At 43.5% G+C, this 23,593-nt stretch overlaps 1 protein-coding gene across 1 annotated transcript in view; it reads right to left on the bottom strand.

The window, feature by feature from the left end:
- Positions 1-2,464: 2,464 nt before the first annotated feature.
- The window catches only part of LOC126458092 (uncharacterized), a 41,159-nt gene continuing 20,030 nt past the window's right edge, over positions 2,465-23,593 (bottom strand). Inside the window, exons 2-3 of the mRNA XM_050094913.1 lie at positions 20,230-20,349; positions 2,465-3,404 (exon numbers count right to left, since the gene is read on the bottom strand). Coding sequence (XP_049950870.1) covers positions 3,273-3,404; positions 20,230-20,349 — 252 coding nt within the window. The 3' untranslated portion in view covers positions 2,465-3,272. The remainder of the gene's footprint in view (positions 3,405-20,229; positions 20,350-23,593) is intronic.

Below are 23,593 nucleotides of genomic sequence, written 5' to 3'. Positions count from 1 at the left end.
ACACGTATTCTTGTTTTTTGTATGTTGGTCATTGTGTTTCTACATCCACACTGCCACTGTCACAGCCTTGTCCAAAATTTTTTCACTTGAGGCTTGCCCATGATATTAGCATCTGATAGTAGTCCATAATTTTTGTCAGAAGAGGCTGCAGCATTTTGTGACTCCATGGTATCAATCACATCCTTGCTCCAATGCTCCCTGCCTAGTGCAAATGTTCAGAACTCAGATGAAAAGTATGTTGGTACAGTTTCACATTGTTTGGCGAGTAGAGCCTGGTAGAGCTATTCCACAGGCATCAGCCAAGGACAATGTTACACCTCCTGCATCCTACACCTGGACATCAACCTGTGCAATCATTGTAGCTCTTCCAGCCGAATGTGGCTGTCTGGGCAAGCAGGTTTGGAAGTCACACTAAATGGATTCCAGCGGTGATCACCAGATGCCGGGGACAGCATCTATGTGATATCTGGTCAGAGTACTGCCTCTGCTTGAGGCACTATGATCAGCTTCACCTTCACATGGATGGCCAGATGCCCCCTGATGCCACAACATCACCTCCAAGCTCATCCACAGTGGCTGTCACATTACCTGCTGCTGCCAGTTCTCCACTCCCACATGGGTGAGGGCATCTGTCCTCATTGGCTGAACCAGTAGTTCCTCTATTGCTTCTGACACCATCATCAGAGATTCTGTCACCTGTTCTTGAGCAACCGCTGATACCAGTATCATCAGCACAATGAGCACTGTCACCAGAGCCAATGCTGAAGGTCAGCATGGAAACAACCATGGTGTTGCTGTCTAGTTTGACATTTGAAGGTAAGTACAGATTGTATCCATGTCCGAAGCACTTCAGGCCATATGCCACCTCAGCCAGAGCCCAGCGGACAAGGAGGACAGCATGGACATCTTAAGAATCTGTGATCTCCCTGAAAGAGGAGGAATGCAGTGATGCATGCACACACTTTTAAAAGGCCACATGCTATGAGAGAGAAAGAGAGAAAGAGAGAGAGAGAGAGAGAGAGAGAGAGAAAGAGAGAGAGAGAGAGATAGAGAGTTGTCCCCAGGTGGAAAAAATATTTTATTATCAATTATAATTGTGAAACTGCCTAAATTATTAATATGAAGAGTTTCCATAAATATACTCATCAGTAGAGTCAAAGGAGTTGACTAACATTAAGTTCATAAATTCAGTGTTGCTTATAAAAATCAGAGATTTGGAGTTAAATCATGGCCAGCTCACAGTTCTATACTATCAAATGAGTAAGGTCTCTTAATAATTTTGGTTTCATACGAAATTTAATGATGTGACTTACCATACGAAAGCGCTGGCAGGTCGATAGAAACACAAACAGACACATACATACACACAAAATTCTAGCTTTTGCAACCAATGATTGCTTCATCAGGAAAGAGGGAAGGATAGGGAAAGACGAAAGGATGTGGGTTTTAAGGGAGAGGGTAAGGAGTCATTCCAATCCCGGGAGCGGAAAGACTTACCTCAGGGGAAAAAAAAGGACAGGTATACACTCGCACACACACACACACATATCCATCCGCACATACACAGACACAAGCAGACATTGCTTGTGTCTGTGTATGTGCGGATGGATATGTGTGTGTGTGCGAGTGTATACCTGTCCTTTTTTTCCCCCTGAGGTAAGTCTTTCCGCTCCCGGGATTGGAATGACTCCTTACCCTCTCCCTTATGACCCACATCCTTTCGTCTTTCCCTCTCCTTCCCTCTTTCCTGATGAAGCAATCATTGGTTGCAAAAGCTAGAATTTTGTGTGTATGTATGTGTCTGTTTGTGTTTCTATCGACCTGCCAGCACTTTCGTAAGGTAAGTCACATCATTTTTGTTTTTAAAGAAATTTAATGATGTATTTTTAAGGTAATTTGGTGGTAAAGATGTGTGAGACTTTCTAGTAAGACATGAGGCACTGGACTTTCTAACATCTAAGAAGCATGATTCCTGAACATTTATCAAGCTACAGTGTCAGCAATGTACAGTACATAAGTGTATGTCTTCAAAATTAAAAATATATTACTTTGTTCAGAAGATGTTCGTATAGGACTCATATAATTGCTACAGATTTTGGAATTATTAACATCTGACTGCCAAAGAGGGTATAGAAAGAGACAGATGTTCTTAAAGAGAGGTTGCATGTCCCAAAAAATTACTAGACATGTGTTTTATTAATATCAGTTTAACATCATTGCTTGTAATGTATGAAATACTATGTTTACGGTAGCTGTGTCCCTATTTTTGTTTGTATAGCACTCTGATAAGTGAAAGTGTTGATTTTAAGAAAAATCCATTGCCATCTTTTAGATTAGATGATCTGGATGTGCTAAATTATCAGTAGCTCTCAAATTTTTGTAACTATCCATTCATGTGAAAATAGCAGCAGGGTGATTGTGAAAATATTGATAGATTTTTATTAAAAATACTAATTCAACAACATTAGGTAAATATTGTTATTTATTTTTTAATTATCACAGTTGTTTTCATATAAATAATATAAAAATATAAATAAATAACATTATAACATGATACGTAATATAAATATTTTTGTATTATTTATGATTTTTAAAACATCATTTGCCAGTAAATAATCTATATTGGCAATACATATTACATTTTGCAAACAGCATTTAATTGAACAAGTAAGTCATAATTCTTTTTCATGCTTGTGCTTTTGTAGCATGTAACTCCTCTACAAAGGCTTCATAAATAATTGTCACTACATATTTTCATATAATTTGTGTACTATAGCATTCTTTCATGGAAAGTACATTTTTTTAGTGACAGACAATGGCTTTCTTTTTAAAATAAATATTTTAATAGCTTATCAAATATTTTGCGCATTCATGGAGCAATTTCATTGCAAAACTTGGAGTGTATAAATAGATACAGGGACAAAATAAATAAAGTGGGAGTATCAAATTCACAGCCTTTATGGTTTTAAGTACCTCAGAATTAAAAATAATCCATGAATAGCACTTTCCCTCAAGTCTTGTGTTCTGTTTCTTCTTCAACTGTATTAAAACTACAGTTTGTTGTAATATTAATTTGCCTTACAAAAGCCTCCAGTACCTAATATGATAGTTTGTATTACAGTCTTCAAAAAACCCACTGAAAACTGTAACTGATGGCAGCACTTAGTATTATAGATCTAATCGACCATTGTCTTTGCTGTCAATGTTTGTGAGTGCATTGTCCGAAAATAATTTAGTGGCACTGGTGGATCAGAAGACTAATGAGGTACTCTTCACTGGATGCCAAAACTGAGATACCGGATGCACCACACCTGCACATCCTCCATGTCATTGCAGCACATTGGATACACCATGGGGGACTTGGTCGAGGCTGCACAGAGCTGGCATAACCGCTCCACATTGGGCTGAAACATGAAAAAAATAATGGTGTAGACATGGTTTACATGCTGAGACTTACATTTACTGCTCCTTTCATCTGCTGTAGTTGGTTTCGGTGTTGTATTGAATTATGTCATTATTATAGTTGCTATGTCTACAGGTAGCAAATCAATTCTATAGGTAAGGAATTGAAGTGTCACAAAGTTTCACTGTAAATCTTTCTGCCTTTAGAGACTTATATGAAATTTTCCTGAGGAATTCTGCTGTTTTTCCATAGCAGGCACTGCTATGTGATAGTGTGAAATTTGAAAGCAACATTAATTTTTAAGAGTAAACCATAAAGCAAGTAGTAATTTGCCACCAACAGAAAAACTAATCTCCTGAAATTTCTTAACTGGCTGTTTTATGTACAAGTGTGTCATAAGATTGTCTGTCAGTAGACGTCATTTGTATCTCATTTTTTATCCACATTTATTACTAAGATACTCTGTCAACAGATTATCTATCATAGTTTAAGATATCATTAATTTTTAAATCAAACAAAGAAAGGTGGTGTAATCTTTCCCAGTTTTTGGAGGCATTAGATACCATTAGATGACAGAGTTTATTATTAATGATGATGAAATCCCTGTTGAACTTGCTTAAATGATCCCATTAGAATTGTAAGAATAAAGATGTTGTCCTCTTATCTTCAATTCGATAGTGATGTATCATGACCTTGTAAATTAGACATTGACAAGCAGAGTCCTATTCTGGCACTATGCGAATTCTGTTAGTAGTGAAAATGCTTCCTACTTAGTTTGTTCAATGACCAAAATGTGAAACTTGATGCAAACGTCCTACCTGTGGCAAGAGCTGCCAGTCTTTGCAGTCAGATAACATCAGGTATAGTAACAGTCACAACACCAGTGTTGAGCACCTCTAATTTTAATTTCATATTATTATAAGAGCTTTTACTTTTGTCTTAATTACAGTACATCTTGCTGTGCATCAATTATTTCATAAAGAAATGTCTTGGAATATGCTGGCATAAAGAAAGATTGGAGTTTCATGTTCCCTCAACTTCATGGTTTTATAAGTTAAAATTTGACTATGGCTTTGTTGAAGAACCCTTCCTCTAGCAACGATTGAGAGAGAGAGAGAATGTTTTTAATAAAATCACACCATTACAAATCACTTTGTGTGTTTATGAATGCAACACTCATTCCAGAACTCATCTCCTATCATAGGCTGTAGGTAAGCAGTCATAGTATTGAAAGCCTTTGTGAAACAATTCTACTAGAGCAACAAGAAACCCAAGCCTTTTCCAAAAGAGATGAGACACATCTTATCTTACAAATGCAACTATAGAAATTAAACATACCTCACATTTTTTACATTCATTGAGACACCATAGTGGGCACTATATTTGTCACTGCACTATATGTTTTTGGCCCTGTGACATATATACCACACACAACTGGTTGGTTCTATCATTTGTCAGTCTCAAGTGAGGCTTATCAGTAGACTCTTGGCAGCAGAAATAAAGTTCAGATTCATTGTGCTGAACACTGGTATGAATTACTCTCAATGCTCAAAGCTGTATGGGGATGAGAGGGTCTTAGAACATTACACCATATTTCCATATCACTTTGAAATGACATTCAGCTGGTCTACAAAAGCTTACTAGAACCGTAACATCTTACACTTTTTGCACAGTGCAGTACAAACAACTGGAAATGAAAAGGAAAAGGGAGGTGAACCTGGCAGCCGACTAGAACATATATCTCAAGCAGAGCAGTGGTTCTACTGATCTTGACATTGCGTAGATTGTACACTTGATCAAGAACAGTGCCACTTACACCCAGTCAAAGAGCCACTGCAGGCAGATTTGAGACTTGACTCTGGACATTCTTGGATCAGGAATCGTACGTCACTACCTCTCCAACCATTACCATTCTAGCAATTGAAAATGTGAGTTGACTCTGGATTCTGAAAACTTCCAGCAGTGTTTTACCATCAGTTAGTGATGTTTTTCCATGTGTTACCAGCCAAAGTCAAAATGTATCAAAAATCTGAACAGAAAGTATTTACATGTCGATATTTGAACATTACCTGGCTGACAGTACAATAATGAGTACATATCTCATACTAACTATCCTCTCTCCATTAAGTACATTGAAGTACCTAAGAAGTGGAAACTTTAATATGTGTGGTGATTAATAAATACTGTTTTCCAATAGTTTTGAATTTTAATTGTCAAAGAAATTGCGGTGTTTTTCCTCCAAACCCCCTAAAACTAGTATGAGCTGTGTGGCCCTTCCCCCTCTTCTAACTCTGACCCTGGGTATGATCTTGACAGGGATAAATATAAAAACATGTCTTTTTGCAACATACACACTGTCAAAACACCAATGCTAGCTGTCAAGAGGATCAGCACTAAGCAAATATGGTGTATTGATCACATTATCAGCAATGTTTTTTGTTGATGATTTGATGCTGTGTGGGAACAACAAGGAGAAAACACAGGACCAATTAGGTATTTGAGAAGAAATTGTGTAAGAGTATGTACTAAAATTTAAAGCAATGAAATATGAGCTGGTGGTCAGAACAAGATAAAAAGGATAGACTATAGTAAACATGACAGTGGGAGTAGATCAGCTGAAAATGGAGGAGAACTGGGCATATAATATAGGAACTGGAAGGAATGACAGGAGACAAGTGAAAGTGCAAGGCAAGGTGATAACTTTATGAGAAATGTGAGAGGAATAGTGTGCTCCAGAACAGTGTCCCCCAGAAAAGTAAGCAGGTGATATACCAAATGTATTAAACACCAGTTTTGTTGTAGACACTGGAACTTTGGTCATGAAGGAGAGAAAAAGTGCAAGTGCAAGTGCAACAAAGTTTTTGAGAAGTTGGATAGCTGCAACAAAAATGGGAAAGATGAGAAATGAATGTGTTTAGGAGATAACACTTAGGAATCCTTACAAGAGAAGATTGTAAAAAGGAAGATTTAAGAGGTATGGGCATGAGAAGAGAATGGGTGTGACAAGGATGCCTAGGGTGATGCACGAGATGAAGACCAAAGGTTGGATACTAAGAGGAAGATCAAGGAACAAGTTGCTAACAGTAGTGGAAGAAAGCATTCAGAAGATACTGGATAAATGTATACAAAGAAGGAGGCATGAGTGGTCAGAGGTTTGTTTGAATTACAGGAGACAATCATGAAAATTTTGAAGAAGCAAAATTTTGAAGCAGATTGTTTAAGATAGGAGCAAATTATCTCATGCTTACAAAATTTCAAGAACCAGTGTTATATGAAGAATCTACAGATATTCCTAAGTCATGAAATATTACAAAGACTAGACTAACTGCAGCATGCACCTCCACACAGAGCTGCTTAAACAGTCATTCCTCATCCATTCCATTCAAGACAGGAGCAGAAAGAAAGTCTAATATGTGGTACGTATCCTCTACTAAGCAGCTTGCAGTGGTTTGCAGGATATGTATAGGCCTATACAGATGTACAGGGGTGGTCACAAATATGGAAACACCAGAAACACAACACATTACTATGCCTAATATGGTGTTGGAAAACTGCTGGCATTCAAAATAGCTTCCAGTCATTTCATAGTGGATAAATAAGAGTCCTGTATGATTTTCAAGCAAACCAGCAAAATAGTGGCAATTACTGATAATGATGATACAGGTGAATAGCAATCATTTACCCTACTCTCCAAAGTAGACTAGAAAGGCTCAATGATATTTAGATAAGCTGTTTGTGATGGTCAGGGGAGATGTGACACTTCATCCTCCTACACACAAAACCGGTTCTGGATCTTGTGAGCTGTGTGAACAGTTGACCTATAGTCTTGGAACACAGTATCGCCATTTGGGAACAAACGTTGTACCATGAAGTGGGCATGATCTGTCAAAATAGCAACATAACCCTTGACCATAATGCAACCTTGCAGAGTAAGCATAGGAAACGTGGAATACCATAATATGGCTGTCTAAATCATCACCCAACCACTGCCATGTTTCACTCTTGGGACGTAAATGCGACCAGAAGTTGTAAAACGTGTCAAACAAGACTTATCTGAGCTAATGACATTCTTTCATTGCTCCAGGCTTTTTGCTTAGACTCCACGTTTTCCTGTTACAGGCATTTGCATCACTGGTGAGTGATTTTGCAATTCCAGATCGGTCTGCGATTCCCTGCTTCTCGAGGTCCCTTCCTGTTGTTTTGGCGCTGACAGGGTTCGCTTGTGCAATATTCAGTTATACAGAGACTTTTGCAGCTGTCGTCCTCTTGTCTTTCCTCACAATCCTCTTCAGTGATAGCAAGTCTCAGTCGCTCGACACACGTAGCCGTCCGAGCTGTGACTTAGCAGATTATGTTTTTCCACTTTCGCTGCATGTGTAAAATCTTCGATATGTTGCCTCTTGAAACACCCAACATCTGGCTACCTTAGTTTCGGAAGCACCCACCATATGAGCACCAACTCTTTACCCACTTTCCAAATCACTTAACTCCAACATAACGAGCTCACAACTGCAGAGAACACTGTTCTGACCACCTCTAACATTTACAACTTAGTGAGGACGTTGTACAGATGCCATTCATGGTCAAATACGAGAGCGCATCCTGCAGGTTTGGGTAACATCTGCATTTATGTACGAGCGCACATTTCTCGTGGTGTTTCCATGTTTTTGTACAACCCCTGTAGATTAGAAGAGAAGAGAGCAGCGATGTGAGAATACTGGAGAAGATGGAGAGAGACTTGTGTTCCACGCACACCGTGCTAGGGGCAGGAAACTGTACAAGATAATCACATGGAAGTCCTGGCAAACGTAAGTCTTGAAGGAGATAAATGAAGACAGTGAGAAATAACGAATTACGTTACTACACTCTGAAATGTGTAACAGTGATTTCTAGACAAGCAAGAGCTCCAGTTATTTACTGGAATTAAAAATATCACTTCCAGATGCCCTGTGTCCAGCCTGAAGAAGATACTAGACAGAATAGTAAACCATGACAATGATGGGTTTACGTACATTGCTTGACAGGTGCTAAGGAACAACTGACACGTGCTGACGAACAGCTACCAACTGCTACAGAACAACTGACCAGAAAATGTAGACGGTGGGATGTGTTAACTTCAGCGAAGCCTGTGCATGAACACTCTATGCATCCGATAGTTCATGTCGTATGGTATTTGACTAAGGTTGTTATGGAACCAATCAGCGTGACATTCTTTGTGGTATGGTAACATGTCTGCAAGGTATCACTTGAGTGCTTACTATCATGGACGAGCAGTTTCACGGCTCAAAGCTTGTCAAAGTATCACTACTGTGGGTCCAAAAGTGTCATCTCACGATTAAACAACGGGCCACTGAAGGTGGAAATGCAACGTGAAAGCATGCCCTTGTTATTAGATGGGCCACCACAACACAAGATGATCGATATGTAGCCATCTGGAAAAAAGGAACACCCAAATACTCACTCCTAGGTAGATCGCCAACAGACCTTCTAACTGCTACTGGCAAATGAGTTTCTGCCAGAACCATTTCGCGGCAGTTAAATCAGGCTGGTTTGTATGCTTGGGAGTCTGTTAAATGCTCCCCACTTCAGCCTCGCCATCTTCGAGAAAGAGCTCGTGTGACGAGCATATGGGTTGCGGTCAGGAATAGTGATCCAGAGTGATGTTCTCGGACAAATCCCGCTTCACTGTGGCAAGTGATTCAAAAATGGTTCAAATGGCTCTGAGCACTATGGGACTTAACATCTTAGGTCATCAGTCCCCTAGAACTTAGAACTACTTAAACCTAACTAACCTAAGGACATCACACAACACTCAGCCATCACGAGGCAGAGAAAATCCCTGACCCCCGCCGGGAATCGAACCCGGGAACCCGGGCGTGGGAAGCGAGAACGCTACCGCACGACCACGAGATGCGGGCGCAAGTGATTCTGACTACCAGTTACTGTGGAGAGAGAGGGGAGCATGAAACCACAGAATGTTCACGAACGTCGTTGGTATGGGCCTAGGCTTTATGGTGTGGGCAGACATTATGCACAACGGCCAAACAATCCTGCATATCTTTGCGCGAGGTACCGTTGCAGCACAGTGGTATTGCAGAGAGGTTGTTGTGGTTCATGTCCGTCTGTTTAGGGGTCCGAGTCCTGAATTTTTGTTAATGGACGGCAATTCCCTTCCACACAGGGCCGCTGAGGTGCCAGACACACTGGAAAGTGAAAGTATGGAACGTGTGGAACGGCCTGTGTACTCCCCAGACCTGAACACTATAGCGCATGCCTGGGATGCTGTTTGCAGACGTGTTTCTCAATTAACACTCCCTCCATGAACCGTGAAAAAACTGTACCGCTTTGAGAGAGGAGTGGGACAATATCTCGCAAGGACTCCTCAACAGTTTGGTAGCCAGCACAGAGAAGAGCTGCAAAGTGTGCATTAGTACCTGAGGAGGGCGTATACCTCACTGAGAGTCCAAACTCGACCTTTATGTTGGTAGACTGACCCTTGTCAAACATGAACATTATTTATGTCTGTTGTCCTCCTTTCTTATGTGGTGAAATCTATGAGATTTTTCACTGTAAATTTACCACTCCCTCTCTATTACGTATGTATTGTGTTACATGCCGACCATCATTGGTGTGAGTATTCCTGTCCAACAATGTCTCTGTTCCTTAGCAACTGTGAATCAGTGTACGCTCAGATAACAAAAGTCATGGAATAACGCTAATATTGTGTCGGACCTCCTTTTTCCCGGCATGGTGCAACAACTCGACGTAGCAAGGACTCAACAAGTCGTTAGAAATCCCCTACGAAAATAGTGAGCTGTGCTGCCTGCATAGCCTTGGATAATTGCGACAGTGTTTCCAGTGCAGGATTTTATGCATGAACTGACCTCTCTATTATTTCCCATAAGTGTTCGACAGGATTGATGTCAGCAATCTGTGTGGCCAAATCGTTTGCTCGAATTGTCTAGAATGTTCTCCAAACCGGTCGTGAACAATTGTGGCGCACTGACATGGCGGATTGTCATCCATAAAAATTCCATCGTTGTTTAAGAACATTAAGTCCACGAATGGCTGAAAATGGCCTCCAATAAGCCGAATATAACCATTTTCAGACAATGATCGGTTCACTTGGAACAGAGGACACAGTCCATTCCAAGTAAACACAGCCCATACCATATGGAGACACCACCAGCTTGCACAGTGCCTTGTTGACAACTCAGGTCCATTGCTTCGTGAGTGCGCATCACACACTAAGCCAACCATCAGTTCTTACCAACTGAAATCGGGACTCACTGACAAGGCCACACTTTTCCAGTGATCAAGGGTCCAACTGATTTGGTCACGAGCCCAGGAGAGGTGCTGCAGGCGACGTGGTGCTGTTGGCAAAGGCACTCGCGTCGGTCGTCTGCTGCCATAGCCCGTTAACGCCAGATTGTGCCACACTGTCCAAACGGATACATTCGTCGTACACTCCACATTGATTTCTGTGGTTATTTCATACAGTGTTGCTTGTCTGTTAGCACTGACGCCGCTGTTCTCGGTCGTTAAGTGAAGGCCTTCGCCCAGTGCCTGAAATTTGGTATTCTCGGCACACTCTTGACACTGCATCTCGGAATACTGAATTACCAAACGATTTCCAAAATGGAATGTCCCATGCGTGTAGCTCCAAATACCATTCCGCGTTCAAAGTCTGTTAATTCCCGTCGTGCGACCATTATCACGTTGGAAACCTTTGTTACATGAATCACCTGAGTACAAACGACACCTCCGGCAAGGCACTGCCCCTCTATACTTTGTGTACGCGATGCTACCGCCATCTGTATACGTGCAGATCGCTATCCTATAGCTTTTGTCACCAGAGAGTATTAGTGCAAGAAAGTAACTGGTGAGTTGCAGCACTGTATGACAACTGGGAAGGACTATGAAAGCTGGGTGCAGCACAGCTACCAGGTGGCTGTCAGACGACTAGTTGGTTTGTGCCGCTGCGGCTGCAGCCTTTGCCGGCCGGCGCGACCCATATTCGCTGAAACCGGATCCGTCGAGCCGTCCCGGCGACTGGTGCACGTGATGGCGGTCCCGGTGGCGTCCGCAAATAGGCGTCCTCCGCCAGCGAGAGGGCAGATAGCGCGCGGACTTTGGCGGAGTCGCGAACCGCCCCTCTGACGTCGCCGGCGCCGGCGCCGGCCGGCTCGCGCTGAGGTCGCCGTATCTCGGCCTGTTGACAAGTCTCCCTCTTGGAAATTCCTCCGCGCGGGAAAAAAGAACCTCATCTGCGGAGTGACCACTGTTTTAACCTCAGCCGTCGCAGTGCGACATCCGTAAAAACAGTAACGGAAGGGAATTTTAATGATGTAAACATTCACCGAGACTGAGACTCTCGTGATGTTTTCTGTCCAGGCTTTTAAACTGTAATGCGTTATTTATACAGAGGGGTCCAAAAAAAAATGTATCCACTGTTTAAAAGGCCATAACTGGCAAACTAATTGACGGAGTTGTCTCATCTTTGGTAGTGTAATACTTTGTACTTCCGGCAATCGTCACACAAGCGTTGTATTGCGTTGTTTTGTTTTGTCAGATGACAGTCGCCAGATTTCGTTCTTAGTTGCACCTAGTTACTCGACTAAACATGGCTGATGCAAGGCTTACATTCGATGAAAGGAAGTCAGTTTTGAAGTGGTATTTTATGCACGAAAACTTCAATGAGGTTCAACGGCAATGGCGAAATGAGTGCCAAACAGAGCCACCGACACGTTTAACGATTCGTCGCATTCCAGACAAATTTCCGGGCTCGATTGGGCCATTCTTCTTTGACGGCACAGTTACCGGTGAGGTGTACCTTCAGAAGCTTGAGACATCCATTTTACCTGCCATCCGAGACTTGTATGAAGACGGAAGGGCTTACTTTCAACAAGATGGTGCCCCAGTCCACTATCAAAATCGTGTTAGGGCGTATCTCGACGAAAATCTACCAGGAAGATGGATAGTCTGTAGAGGTGCTGTGGAGTATCCACCACGTTCCCCAGACCTAACTCCTCTGGACTTTTAGCTGTGTGGAACACTAAAGGACGTCGATTATCGACTAAAGTCACGCACATTGGATGAACTTCGAGAACCCACCGTACACTCATGTGCAAATATCCGACTGAACACGTTGCAGTTAGTAGTTCGTGCTGCAGTTCGACGGCATCGTTTGTGTGTGGATGTTAAATGGTGACCATTTCGAACACCTACAGCGATATCTTTAAGTTGGACTTTAAGCTACACTTTCACCAAAAATGAGACAACACTGTCAATTAGTTTGCAAGTTATGGACTTTTAAACAGTGGATACGTTTATTTGGACCCCTCTGTATTTACAATGTGTCTTCTGTCACGATCTTTATTTTATTTTTTACGCCGAGAAGGAGGAGGAGATTAGTATTTAACGTCCCGTCGACAACGAGGTTATTAGAGACGGGGCGCAAGCTTGGATTAGGGAAGGATGGAGAAGGAAAGCGGCCGTTATCTTGCAAAGGAACAATCCCGGCATTTGGCTGGAGAGATTTAGGGAAACTACGGAAAACATGAATCAGGATGGCCGGACGCGAGTTTGAAACGTCGTTCTCCCGAATGCGAGTTGAGTGTGCTAACCATTGCGCTGCCTCGCTCGGTAAGACGCCGAGGCGTTGCGCAGTCTGCGCCACACTCCGAGTGATCCGTTTAGTCCGAGTCCGTTAGGACTGAGTCTGCTCGAGCCAAGTTAGGGGACCACACACGAACGAGCCGCACCGCCATTTTGCAATGGTCTGTGGCCGTGAAATGTGAAGCGTTTTCGGTAAACGACGGAGGCTATGAACGAAGAAGAATTCTTTAACTGCCGCTGCCTTTATACAGGGTTTCACAGGAGGAGTGGTCAATATTCGGAGACACGACATGAACGATCATTCGAAGCAGAGACGTCCAGCAAACGTGGGCCCTAAAATGCATTCCGTAAGGGCTACGAGAATTTCTTAGTCTTCGATGCTACGAAACAAAAGTCTTCTAATGCAACCTCTTTGCTTTCCATATTTTGGGAGGAGGTAATATGGAGCAAAACAAGAAAAAAATTGTCTAGCAGACATGGCTTCTAAAATGCGTACATTAAGATCTATATCACTTATTCGGTAGAAGAGAGATGTTTCACAGAAGCGAAGACGAACAGGTGCTCATATAGATCTTAAGGTATGTCCTTTAGAGCACATGTTTACTCGACATTTTTTCTTGTTTTGGTCCGTACCACTAATTCACAGAATATGGAAAGCAAAGAGCTTGCAGTAGAAGATATTTTTTTAAATATCGAAGACTAAGAAGTTCTGTCAGCTCTTAAGGTATGCAGTTTTGGGCCCATGTTTATAGACGATCATGCCTATCATATTTATGAATATTTACCATTCCTCCTAATATATCATGTATAGCCGGCCTCTGCGGCCGAGCGGTTCTAGGCGCTTTAGTACGGAACTAAGCTGCTGCTACGGTCGCAGGTTCGAATCCTCCCTCGGGCATGGATGTGTGTGATGTCCTTAGGTTAGTTAGGTTTAAATAGTTCTAAGTCTAGTGGAATGAGGACCTCAGATGTTCAGTCCCATAGTGCTCGGAGCCATTTGATTTATCCTGTATCGAGGAAATAAAACCGGAAAGGAAATGGCAGATAAGATGACTTTCAGCTAGAAGACAAAGTGACAAGGAGAGAGCCCAGCCGGCCGAAGTGGCCGTGCGGTTAAAGGCGCTGCAGTCTGGAACCGCAAGACCGCTACGGTCGCAGGTTCGAATCCTGCCTCGGGCATGGATGTTTGTGATGTCTTTAGGTTAGTTAGGTTTAACTAGTTCTAAGTTCTAGGGGACTAATGACCTCAGCAGTTGAGTCCCATAGTGCTCAGAGCCATTTTTAGAGAGCCCAGGATCGTGGTTCAAAATGGCTCTGAGCACTATGGGACTTAACAGCTGTGGTCATCAGTCCCCTAGAACTTAGAACTACTTAAACCTAACTAACCTAAAGACATCACACACATTCATGCCCGAGGCAGGATTCGAACCTGCGACCGTAGCAGTCGCGCGGTTCCGGACTGCGCACCTAGAACCGCGAGACCACCGCGGCCGGCCCAGGATCGTAGATGGGAATCGGGGAACGGACTGAGTGGTGAGTTAAGGTGTCAGATATCTCACCCTTAAAACTATTCACACTCGAGGTCCTTACTTCATCCTTTGAAACAGAATCGCTACTGGAAACAATAATAGCCGCCATGGCAATAGAGTATGCAGTTCATAGAGTTGTGCTAACACGAAAACCATCGCAAACAACAATATTACTGCAAATGACAAAGTGTTAAAAGTATCACATGTATTCCACTAGAGAGAAAAAGGCATGACCGCATAAATGTGGTGTTACGTAAATTAAAGAGAAACCTGTTGATGATGTAACATCGCCGGAAACACACATGGCAAAAACCGAACAACAATAAATTTTTTTTTGATCAAGACGGAACCTCTAAACTACATTTAAATCGACTGAGAAATCTTTTTAGCCGCAATACATGCAAGAGTTTACAATGTCACTGAAGATGGTTCAGAAACAGTGCAAACAGTATTTTTGTCACGAGTGCAAACAGTATTTTTGTCACGGAAGATACGTACAATACTGTAGGAAATGACCACTCAAATGAACTTCTTAATTTATGAGCAATTTCCACTTTATGTCGCTTGGTATCATTCCCAGTAACTTTTTAAGGTCATAGGTACAGCGGAAGTACTAGGCTCATTTAAATGTGCTGGTTAGATATGCAGAGTATCACATCATTGTCTTACAAATAGAAATGGTACCAGGAAGATTATTTCGTCGCAAGGATGGATTAGACGCCAATGACGTTGGTTCATTTGTTGCAATTAAGAATTAGATAATATGTAGTGAGGATATTAAGGATTACGTGTGTGAAGTAATCTGGATGAAGTTAAGCATCAAAGGTGCGACAAATTGGTAATCGGATACTTTTACAGACTGTCTGCATCAAGAGTTTTAGTGCTGGAGCGCTTCAGATAGAACTTGCAGAATTTTGTGGTATAGTATTCTGATCATCCTATTGAAATAGAGGGAGGTTTTAACTTGCCACTATAGAATGTCATGCGATCAAAACTGGTGCCAGAGGCAGGAATTCGTGTGACCTTCTACTGACTCTCTTGTCCGAAAATTACTGCAGGCAGATAGAGGGTTATGTCTTGACCTCTTGGCAACAAACAGTCCTGAACTTCTCGAGTCAGTTAAAGCACAAGAGGGTATCAGTGATCATAAGGCTATGGTAGTGTCAGTGACTATGGGTGTTGTAAGGACTGTTCAGAAAGATGGGAAAATATTTCTGCTTAGCAAAAGTGACAGGATACATACAAATATCTTAAGATAAATGTCGAATATTCAATGCCTAGGACGAAGATGAGAGTAAACTCTGAGACCTCTAGCAGCAAACAGGCCTGAACTTTTCGAACCAGTTAACATACTGGAGTGCATCAGTGATCGAAAGGCTGTAATAGCACGAATGACTGCGAGTGTTATAGGGACTGTTATGAAAGGTAGGAAAACACTTTTGGTTAGTAAGAGTGACCGAATACAAACTGCAGAGTACCTGATCAATCAATGTCAAATATTTATTTCTGAGAATGAATATGTGTAGCACAAATGGATAAGATTCAAAAAGCATCTTTCAATACAGCTTAGACAAGCACGTCCCGAGCGAGGCTTTAAGGGACGGGCAAGACGAAAAACCCACCGCGGATTAACAGTTGTGTTAGAAAGTTGCTACGCAGACAATGACTGCTTCATCACAGATTTAAGAGAAAATAAAACGTAGCCGACAAAGAAAAGATGAACGAAAATAAAATAAACGTAAGGAGAGCAGCGAGGGAAGAGTTCGGTGACTATGAAAGTAAAATTTTGCCACCGATCTGACTAAAACATAAAACCAGTAAGCGTGCTGAAATCATCTATTCAGTCACTCAGCGGTTATGCTGGCACCGAAACGGAAGATGACAGAGAGAAGGCCGAACTACAGAAGTCGATCTTCCGAGACTGTTTCATCGCGGAAGATCGTAATAACGGTCCCTGCTTCTACTTATTGTGCTGTAGACGAAATAGCAAATATTGAGATAAGTGATGGTGGGATAGAAAAGCAATTAAGAGTACACTCGCCTAGTAGTGGAAAGGCATCTGGATCAGATGAGATACCTGTAAGATTATACAGAGATAAAGCGAAACAACTTGCTTATCTTTTAGCAGCAGTTTATCATAATCGTTGGAGAAAGGAAGGGTGCCTAGCGACTGAAAAAAAAAAAGCGCAGGTCATTCGCGTTTTGAAGAGGGGTCTTGGGACAGATACACATAATTATAGGTTTATATCGCCGAAGTCAGTCTTGTAGAATTATGGAACATGTTTTGTGCTCACGAATTATGACGTTTTTGGAGAATGTAAATCGCCTTTATAAAGGACAACATGGCTTCTGCAAACAGCGATTTTTCGAAACTCAGCTAGCTTTCTTCATCCATTAGTTCCACAGTGCTGATGGTATCGCCACTGAGGTTGACACTGAGTTCCTTGACTTCAGGAAGGCATTTGATACCCTCCGACAGTGCTGTTTAATGAAAAAAAAAACAACGAGCTTACCGAGTATCGGACCAGATTTACGACTGGATTCAAGACCATCTTAAGGAGAGAACTCAACGCATTACTCTCAACGTAGCAAAACCGGCAGATGTAAAACCAGTTTAAGGAATACCCCACGTGTGTGTGACAGGACCGTAACTGTTGGTTGATTTGAAGGTAAGGAAGTCGGCCGTGCCTTTTCAAATGAACAATCTCGGTATTTCCTTAAGTGATTTAGTTAGTAGGACGCCCGGATGAGAGTTTGAACCGTCGTCCTCCGGAATGCGAGTCCAGTGTTCCAACCACTGTGCCACCTCGCCCGGTCCTTCATTCTTAAGATCACATATAAATGATCTAGTTGCTGACGTCGGAATCTCCAAGAAGTTGTTTGCAGATGGTGTAGTTTTCTGTAAGAAGACAGCAACGTCAGAAAACTGTAGCGAATTGTGAGAGGAGCTGCAGAGGATTGGTGAATGGTACAGGGACAGGCAGTTGACCCTGAACGCCAATAAATGAACATACTGCGATTATGTAGGAGAAGAAATCCACTACTGTATTTTACAGTACTGGTGACAAATCAATGGAAACATTAAGTACTGTAAAATATGTAGGAGTATCTACCTGGAGTGACGTAAAGTGGAATGAACACACAAAACAATTAGATTGAGGTTCACAGGAAGAACAACGGCCTTGCCGCAGTGGATACACCGGTTCCCGTGAGATCACCGAAGTTAAGCGCTGTCGGACGTGGTCGGCAAATGGATGGGTGACCATCCAGGCCGACATGCGCTGTTGCTATTTTTCGGGGTGCACTCAGTCTCATGATTCCAACTGAGGAGCTAGTCGACTGAATAGTGCGGCTTCGGTCAAGACTACCATCATAACGACCGGGAGAGCGGTGTGCTGACCCCAAGCCCCTCCTATCCGCATCCTCCACTGAACACGGCGGTCGGATGGCCCCAGTAGGCCACTCGTGGCCTGAAGACGGAGTGCTTTTCTTCATAGGAAGAACCTTAAGAAAATGTAGTTCATCCACTGAAAATGTGGCTTATGAGGCGCTTGTTCGGCCGATTCTTGCGTGTTACTCATCAGTTTGGGATCCTTACCAGGTTGGAATAATAGAAGAGATAGACAAAACCGAACTAAGAACGGCGTGTTCCGTCACGGGGTCCTTTATTTGGCGCGAGAGCGTTACTCAGGTGCTCAACAAACTCTAGTGGCAAACGCTACAAGAGGGGTTATGTGCATCAGGGAGAGGTTTACTTTTGAAATTCCGAGGGAGTACGTTCTGGGAAGAGTCGGACAATACATTACTTTCTTCCAAATACGTCTCGCGAAATGACCAGAACGAGAAAATTCTAGAAATTAGAGCTAATACGGATGCTTATAGACACCCATTCCTCCCACGCGCCATTCGCGAATGGAACAGGGAATGTTGGACTAGACATTGGTACCAGTAGTACTGCCCGCCATACACAGTCGGGTGGCTTGCGGAGTACACAGGGTGATTTTTTCCACCACGTGCAAACTCTAGCGACTGATCGATGAGAGGATACGGAACAAAAAAGGTCTAACGAACTTATGTCCGGAAATGCATGGTTTCCATTCTAGACACCATTTATTCAATCGCAATTTGTTACAGAGACTGCGGTCTACAGTTACAGTATGAACTGAAAATGGTTTCCATCTGCCTCAACGCATGCGTGTACTCACCCTAGCAATTTCTGTCTCACACGTTCAGATCGGCCAGGCTGCATCTGAACCGTGTCAAAGGCAGCACGAATGCGCTGTTCCACTCTCTCCACATCTGGAGTGGGCTCTGCATGGGCGGTACTTTTGAGGTGGCCCCATAACCAGAAATCGCACAGATTGAGATGCGGTGAACGAGCAGCCCATGCAACTGGACCCCTCGTGCGATCCATCGATCAGGGAAGACACGCGTGAGATGCGTCCGGACGTTAACTGCGAAGTGGGCTGGAGCACCGTCATGTAGCCACCACATAACCCTTCGAATCATCAATGGCACTTCTTACAGCAGAGGAGGCGATGTCACCCGCAAGAAACGTCGATGGTTTTGGCCTATTAGGCGACTTGGAAGAAAGATAGGTCCCAAAATACGATCGCCAATTGTTCTGGCCCACATATTCCGGCTGCACCGAAGCTGATGATTTGCTGTCACCATACAATGAGGTTTCTGCATGCTATTCCACAGATGACTGTTATGAAAGTTGAAGACACCACACCGCGTAAATGTGGCCTCATCCGTGAATAGAAAGGATGACACAAATCCCGGAATCGTTATTGTCTGGTGAAGAAACCAGTAACAAAACTGCCCCCGATGTGAAAAGACTGTCGCTAGTAAATCCTGCACACGCTGTAAGTGATAAGGATAGCAACAACTGTCATAGAGAATATTCCATCCGGTCGTCTGGCATACCCTGTACTGGAGGTCCAACTGCCTGGTACTGACTCGCCGGTCGCCTTCCACAGTGTTAATCACATTTTCCTCCAAATCTGGTGTCCCAACATTTCTGGTACGTCCTTCACGATTTCCTGCTTCCTGAAACGACCCTGTCTCAGAAAAACGGCGAAACACTGTTGCAAGCATTGAATGCTGTTGTTGTTGTCTACGGGGATAGGTCTCCTGATACAACCTTGCTGCCCGCTGACCGTTGCCATTTGCCTTTCCGCAAGTAAAAAGCATGTTCGTAAGCTCTAGATTCGAATACGGAACCAGTGTGTACAACCTGTATCACATCCACTACAATGTGAGTCAGCAAGAGTAGTGAATCGGACACAAAATTACCAATTACTGTGGCAGGAGAGGAACAGTACCACCCTCTAGGAGGAAACCATAACTGTGGCAGCATTGTACAGCGTGTTGGAACGCAGTCTCTGTAGCAAAATATGATTGAATAAGCGGTCTCTAGCATAGAAACCATACATTTCGGGACGTAAGTTCATTATACATTTTTTACCGTGTCCTCCCACTGATCAATCCTTAGAGTTTGTACACGGTGGAAAAAATCACCCTGTGGATGTAGGTGTAGACAGAGTTTTATGGTAACCAAAATACCACACTGCCCACAAGTGGAAGTTTTTCCCCATGAGCGCCGTCATTGTGCTTAATCAGACTGCAGTAGCGCTAGTGAACAGCAGGAAGGTGGCCAGGGCAGGGGCTACTGACCTTCCCGTTGCAGCCGTTGTCCGTGGGGCTGTAGGGCACGCTGGCGGGCCATAGCGCCCTCTTGGGCGCCGCTTCCACCGCCGCCACCAGCAGCAGCACCACGCACGCTACCAGCGCCGCCTGCAACACCACACGTTTCAAAAATTAGACAAAACTGGCATAGGAGCTAAGAGTATTGCTATAATAGCAGCGTAAAATAAAACGAACAGCGCTGCAATCTCCATATGTGAGATAGGTCGCACAGAAGATAGAGGTTAATTTCAGGTTTCAGTAGGTATTGGATTCTACAAGAGTGAGAGAAGATTGACGTCGACGTGCCGTACTGACGCAAATGGCGACCTGCAATGGGCGATACTACATACTGGCCATTAAAATTACCACACCACGAAGATGACGTGCTACAGACGCGAAATTTAACCAGCAGGAAGAAGATGCTGTGATACGCAAATGATTAGTTTTTCAGAGCATTCACACAAGGTTGGCGCCGGTGGCGACACCTAAACGTGCTGACATGAGGAAAGTTTCCAACCGATTTCTCATACACAAAAAGCAGTTGACCGGCGTTGCCTGGTGAAACGTTGTTGTGATGCCTCGTATAAGGAGGAGAAATGCGTGCCATCACGTTTCCGACTTTGATAAACGTCGGATTGTAGCCCATCGCGATTGCGGTTTATCGTATCGTGACATTGCTGCTCGCGTTGGTCGAGATCCAATGACTGTTAGCAGAATATGGAATCGGTGGGTTCAGGAGGGTAATACGGAACGCTGTGCTGGATCCCAACGGCCTCGTATCACTAGCAGTCGAGATGACAGGCATTTTATCCGTATGGCTGTAACGGATCGTGCAGCCACGTCTCGATCCCTGAGTCTACAGATGGGGACGTTTGCAAGATGGCAACCATCTGCACGAACAGTTCGACGACGTTTGCAGCAGCATGGACTATCAGCGCGGAGACCATGGCTGCGGTTACCTTTGACGCTGCATCACAGACAGGAGCGCCTGCGATGCTGTACTCAACGACGAACCTGGGTGCGCGAATGGCAAAACGTCATTTTTTCGGATGAATCCAGGTTTTGTTTACAGCACCGTGATGGTCGCATCCGTGTTTGGCTCCATAGCGGTGAACGCTCATTGGAAACGTGTGTTCGTCATCGCCATACAGCGTATCACCCGGCGTGATGGTATGGGGTGCCATTGGTTAAACGTCTCGGTCACCTCTTGTTGGCACTGACGGCACTTTGAACAGTAGACGTCACATTTCAGATGTGTTACGACCCGTGCCTCTACACTTCATTCGATCCCCGCGACACCCTACATTTCAGCAGGATAATGCACGACCGCTTGTTGCAGGTCCTGTACGGGCCTTTCTGGATACAGAAAATGTTCGACTGCTGCCATGGCCAGCACATTCTCCAGATCTCTCACCAGTTGAAAACGTCTAGTCAATGGTGGTCGAGCAACTGGCTCGTCACAATACGCCAGTCACTACTCTTGATGAACTGTGGTATCATGTTGAAGCTGCATGGGCAGCTGTACCCGCACACGCCATCCAAGCTGTGTTTGACTCAATGCCCAGGCGTATCAAAGCCGTTATTACGGCCAGATGTGGTTGTTCTGGGTACTGATTTCTCAGGATCTATGCACCCAAATTGCGTGAAAATGTAATCACACGTCAGTTCTAGTATAATATATTTGTCCAATGAATACCCGTTTATCATCTGCATTTCTTCTTGGTGTAGCAATTTTAATAGCCAGTAGCGTATGTTCCCCCGGAAAGAATGGTAACAGTCAGCCCTCTGTCAGGTCTTAACTTGCTGTCTGTTGAGAGACTCTATAGTATCGCTCAAAAGTATTTTGTAGCTGAACTAGTAGTGTGGTAGAATTGTTTATTAATACGCAGAATCGAAAGAAACCAGTTGTTCAGGCAGAAGACTGCTTAACCTCACCGCGGTTACATGTATTGATTGCTGAATACAGGCAAATGAAATGAAATGATCGTGTTGCACTGACTGCCAGGAGGCCCCATCCAGGGAAGTTTGGCAGCTGGCTTGCGAGACTTATTTCAGGCGACGCCACACTGGGCGACTTGCAAGTCGGTGCTGATGAACTGATGATAATGACAGGACAACACCCACTCCACTAGTGGGGAAAAAATCTCCAACCTGGCTGCGAATCAAACCCTAGCCCGTTGCACGGGAGGCACACACGTTACCACTCAGCTAACCAGGAAGACTGAGTACAGTTAAACATGGACTTAAGCCGTAAACAGTGTTGCCAAGGGGCTACTTAGTATTTTGTAGAATGCAACTGCAAACGAACCAAGCTACAAAAAGGTAATTTAATTCTGATATTTTTACTTACTTCCTGCAACGTTTAAAACTAAAGAGTACACAGCAGATTTCAGACAAGTTGTCTGAACAGCCAAACTCAGTCCTTCGTTACGAAGGTATTTGGCATCTCATAACTGCTTGTGAGTCTCTGGGTCCGCCTCCAGAAAGAAAGGGGGAGAATAGAACACATTGCACAAAGTGGTCGGGCCCAAAAAACCATCCAAAAAGAAGATCATCAGAAGGCAATCGATGGCTGATCTCGAAGAATCAGTCCGGGCAATATATGATGATCTTCAGGTAAAACATAGGGTGAAGGTCCGTGTTTCACTTAGCAGCTGTAGATCTGAACTTCTCGAAAACCTACAAGTGCGAAAAAGAGGAAGGTCACACTACGGTTTGCAAAGAAATACAAGTTATCGACCACTGAAGACTGGTCAAAAATTTTAGCGAGTAATGGCAGTTTAATCTCTTCTCCTCAGGCGGGATACAGTACATTCGACGGTCGGAAAACAACAGGAATGACAGAAGGTGCCAAGTATCCATCATGAAAACCGAAGGAGGAAGCACCATGTTGTGGGGGTGCTTCTCACGAAGTGGTGTAGGTCTTTTCGTCGACATTAAAGGGTTAATGGATAATCGGAAGTATGATGAAATATTAACACCTCACGGAAGACGAAATATACATCGTAATTGGCAACTGCATCACGACAACGATCCGAAGCATCCTTCTTGTCATATTAAGACATTTCCGATGCAGCACAAGGTCCAGACTTGAACCCCACAGAACATCTTTGGGACGAGCCGGATAGACGCGTTGGCCAGCAAAACTGCACCGACAACGAGGCTTTCTATCAAGAATTGTATGAGCAATGGAAGAAGATTCCTCAGTCGCGATTGGCCAAACTTGTGGATTCTGTGCCATCCAGGTGTGCTGTAGTAATATACACAAAGGGCTATGCAACTAAATTAAACCAAGAACACCACGGATCAAGACTTCATTATTAGTTTACTTCGGTTTATTTTTAATTAAACA

This window comes from Schistocerca serialis, chromosome 2 (assembly GCF_023864345.2).
Source record: "Schistocerca serialis cubense isolate TAMUIC-IGC-003099 chromosome 2, iqSchSeri2.2, whole genome shotgun sequence".
Lineage (NCBI taxonomy): Eukaryota > Metazoa > Arthropoda > Insecta > Orthoptera > Acrididae > Schistocerca > Schistocerca serialis.
Note: the sequence above shows the minus strand (reverse complement) of the source record. Positions and strands in the feature narration are given on the sequence as shown.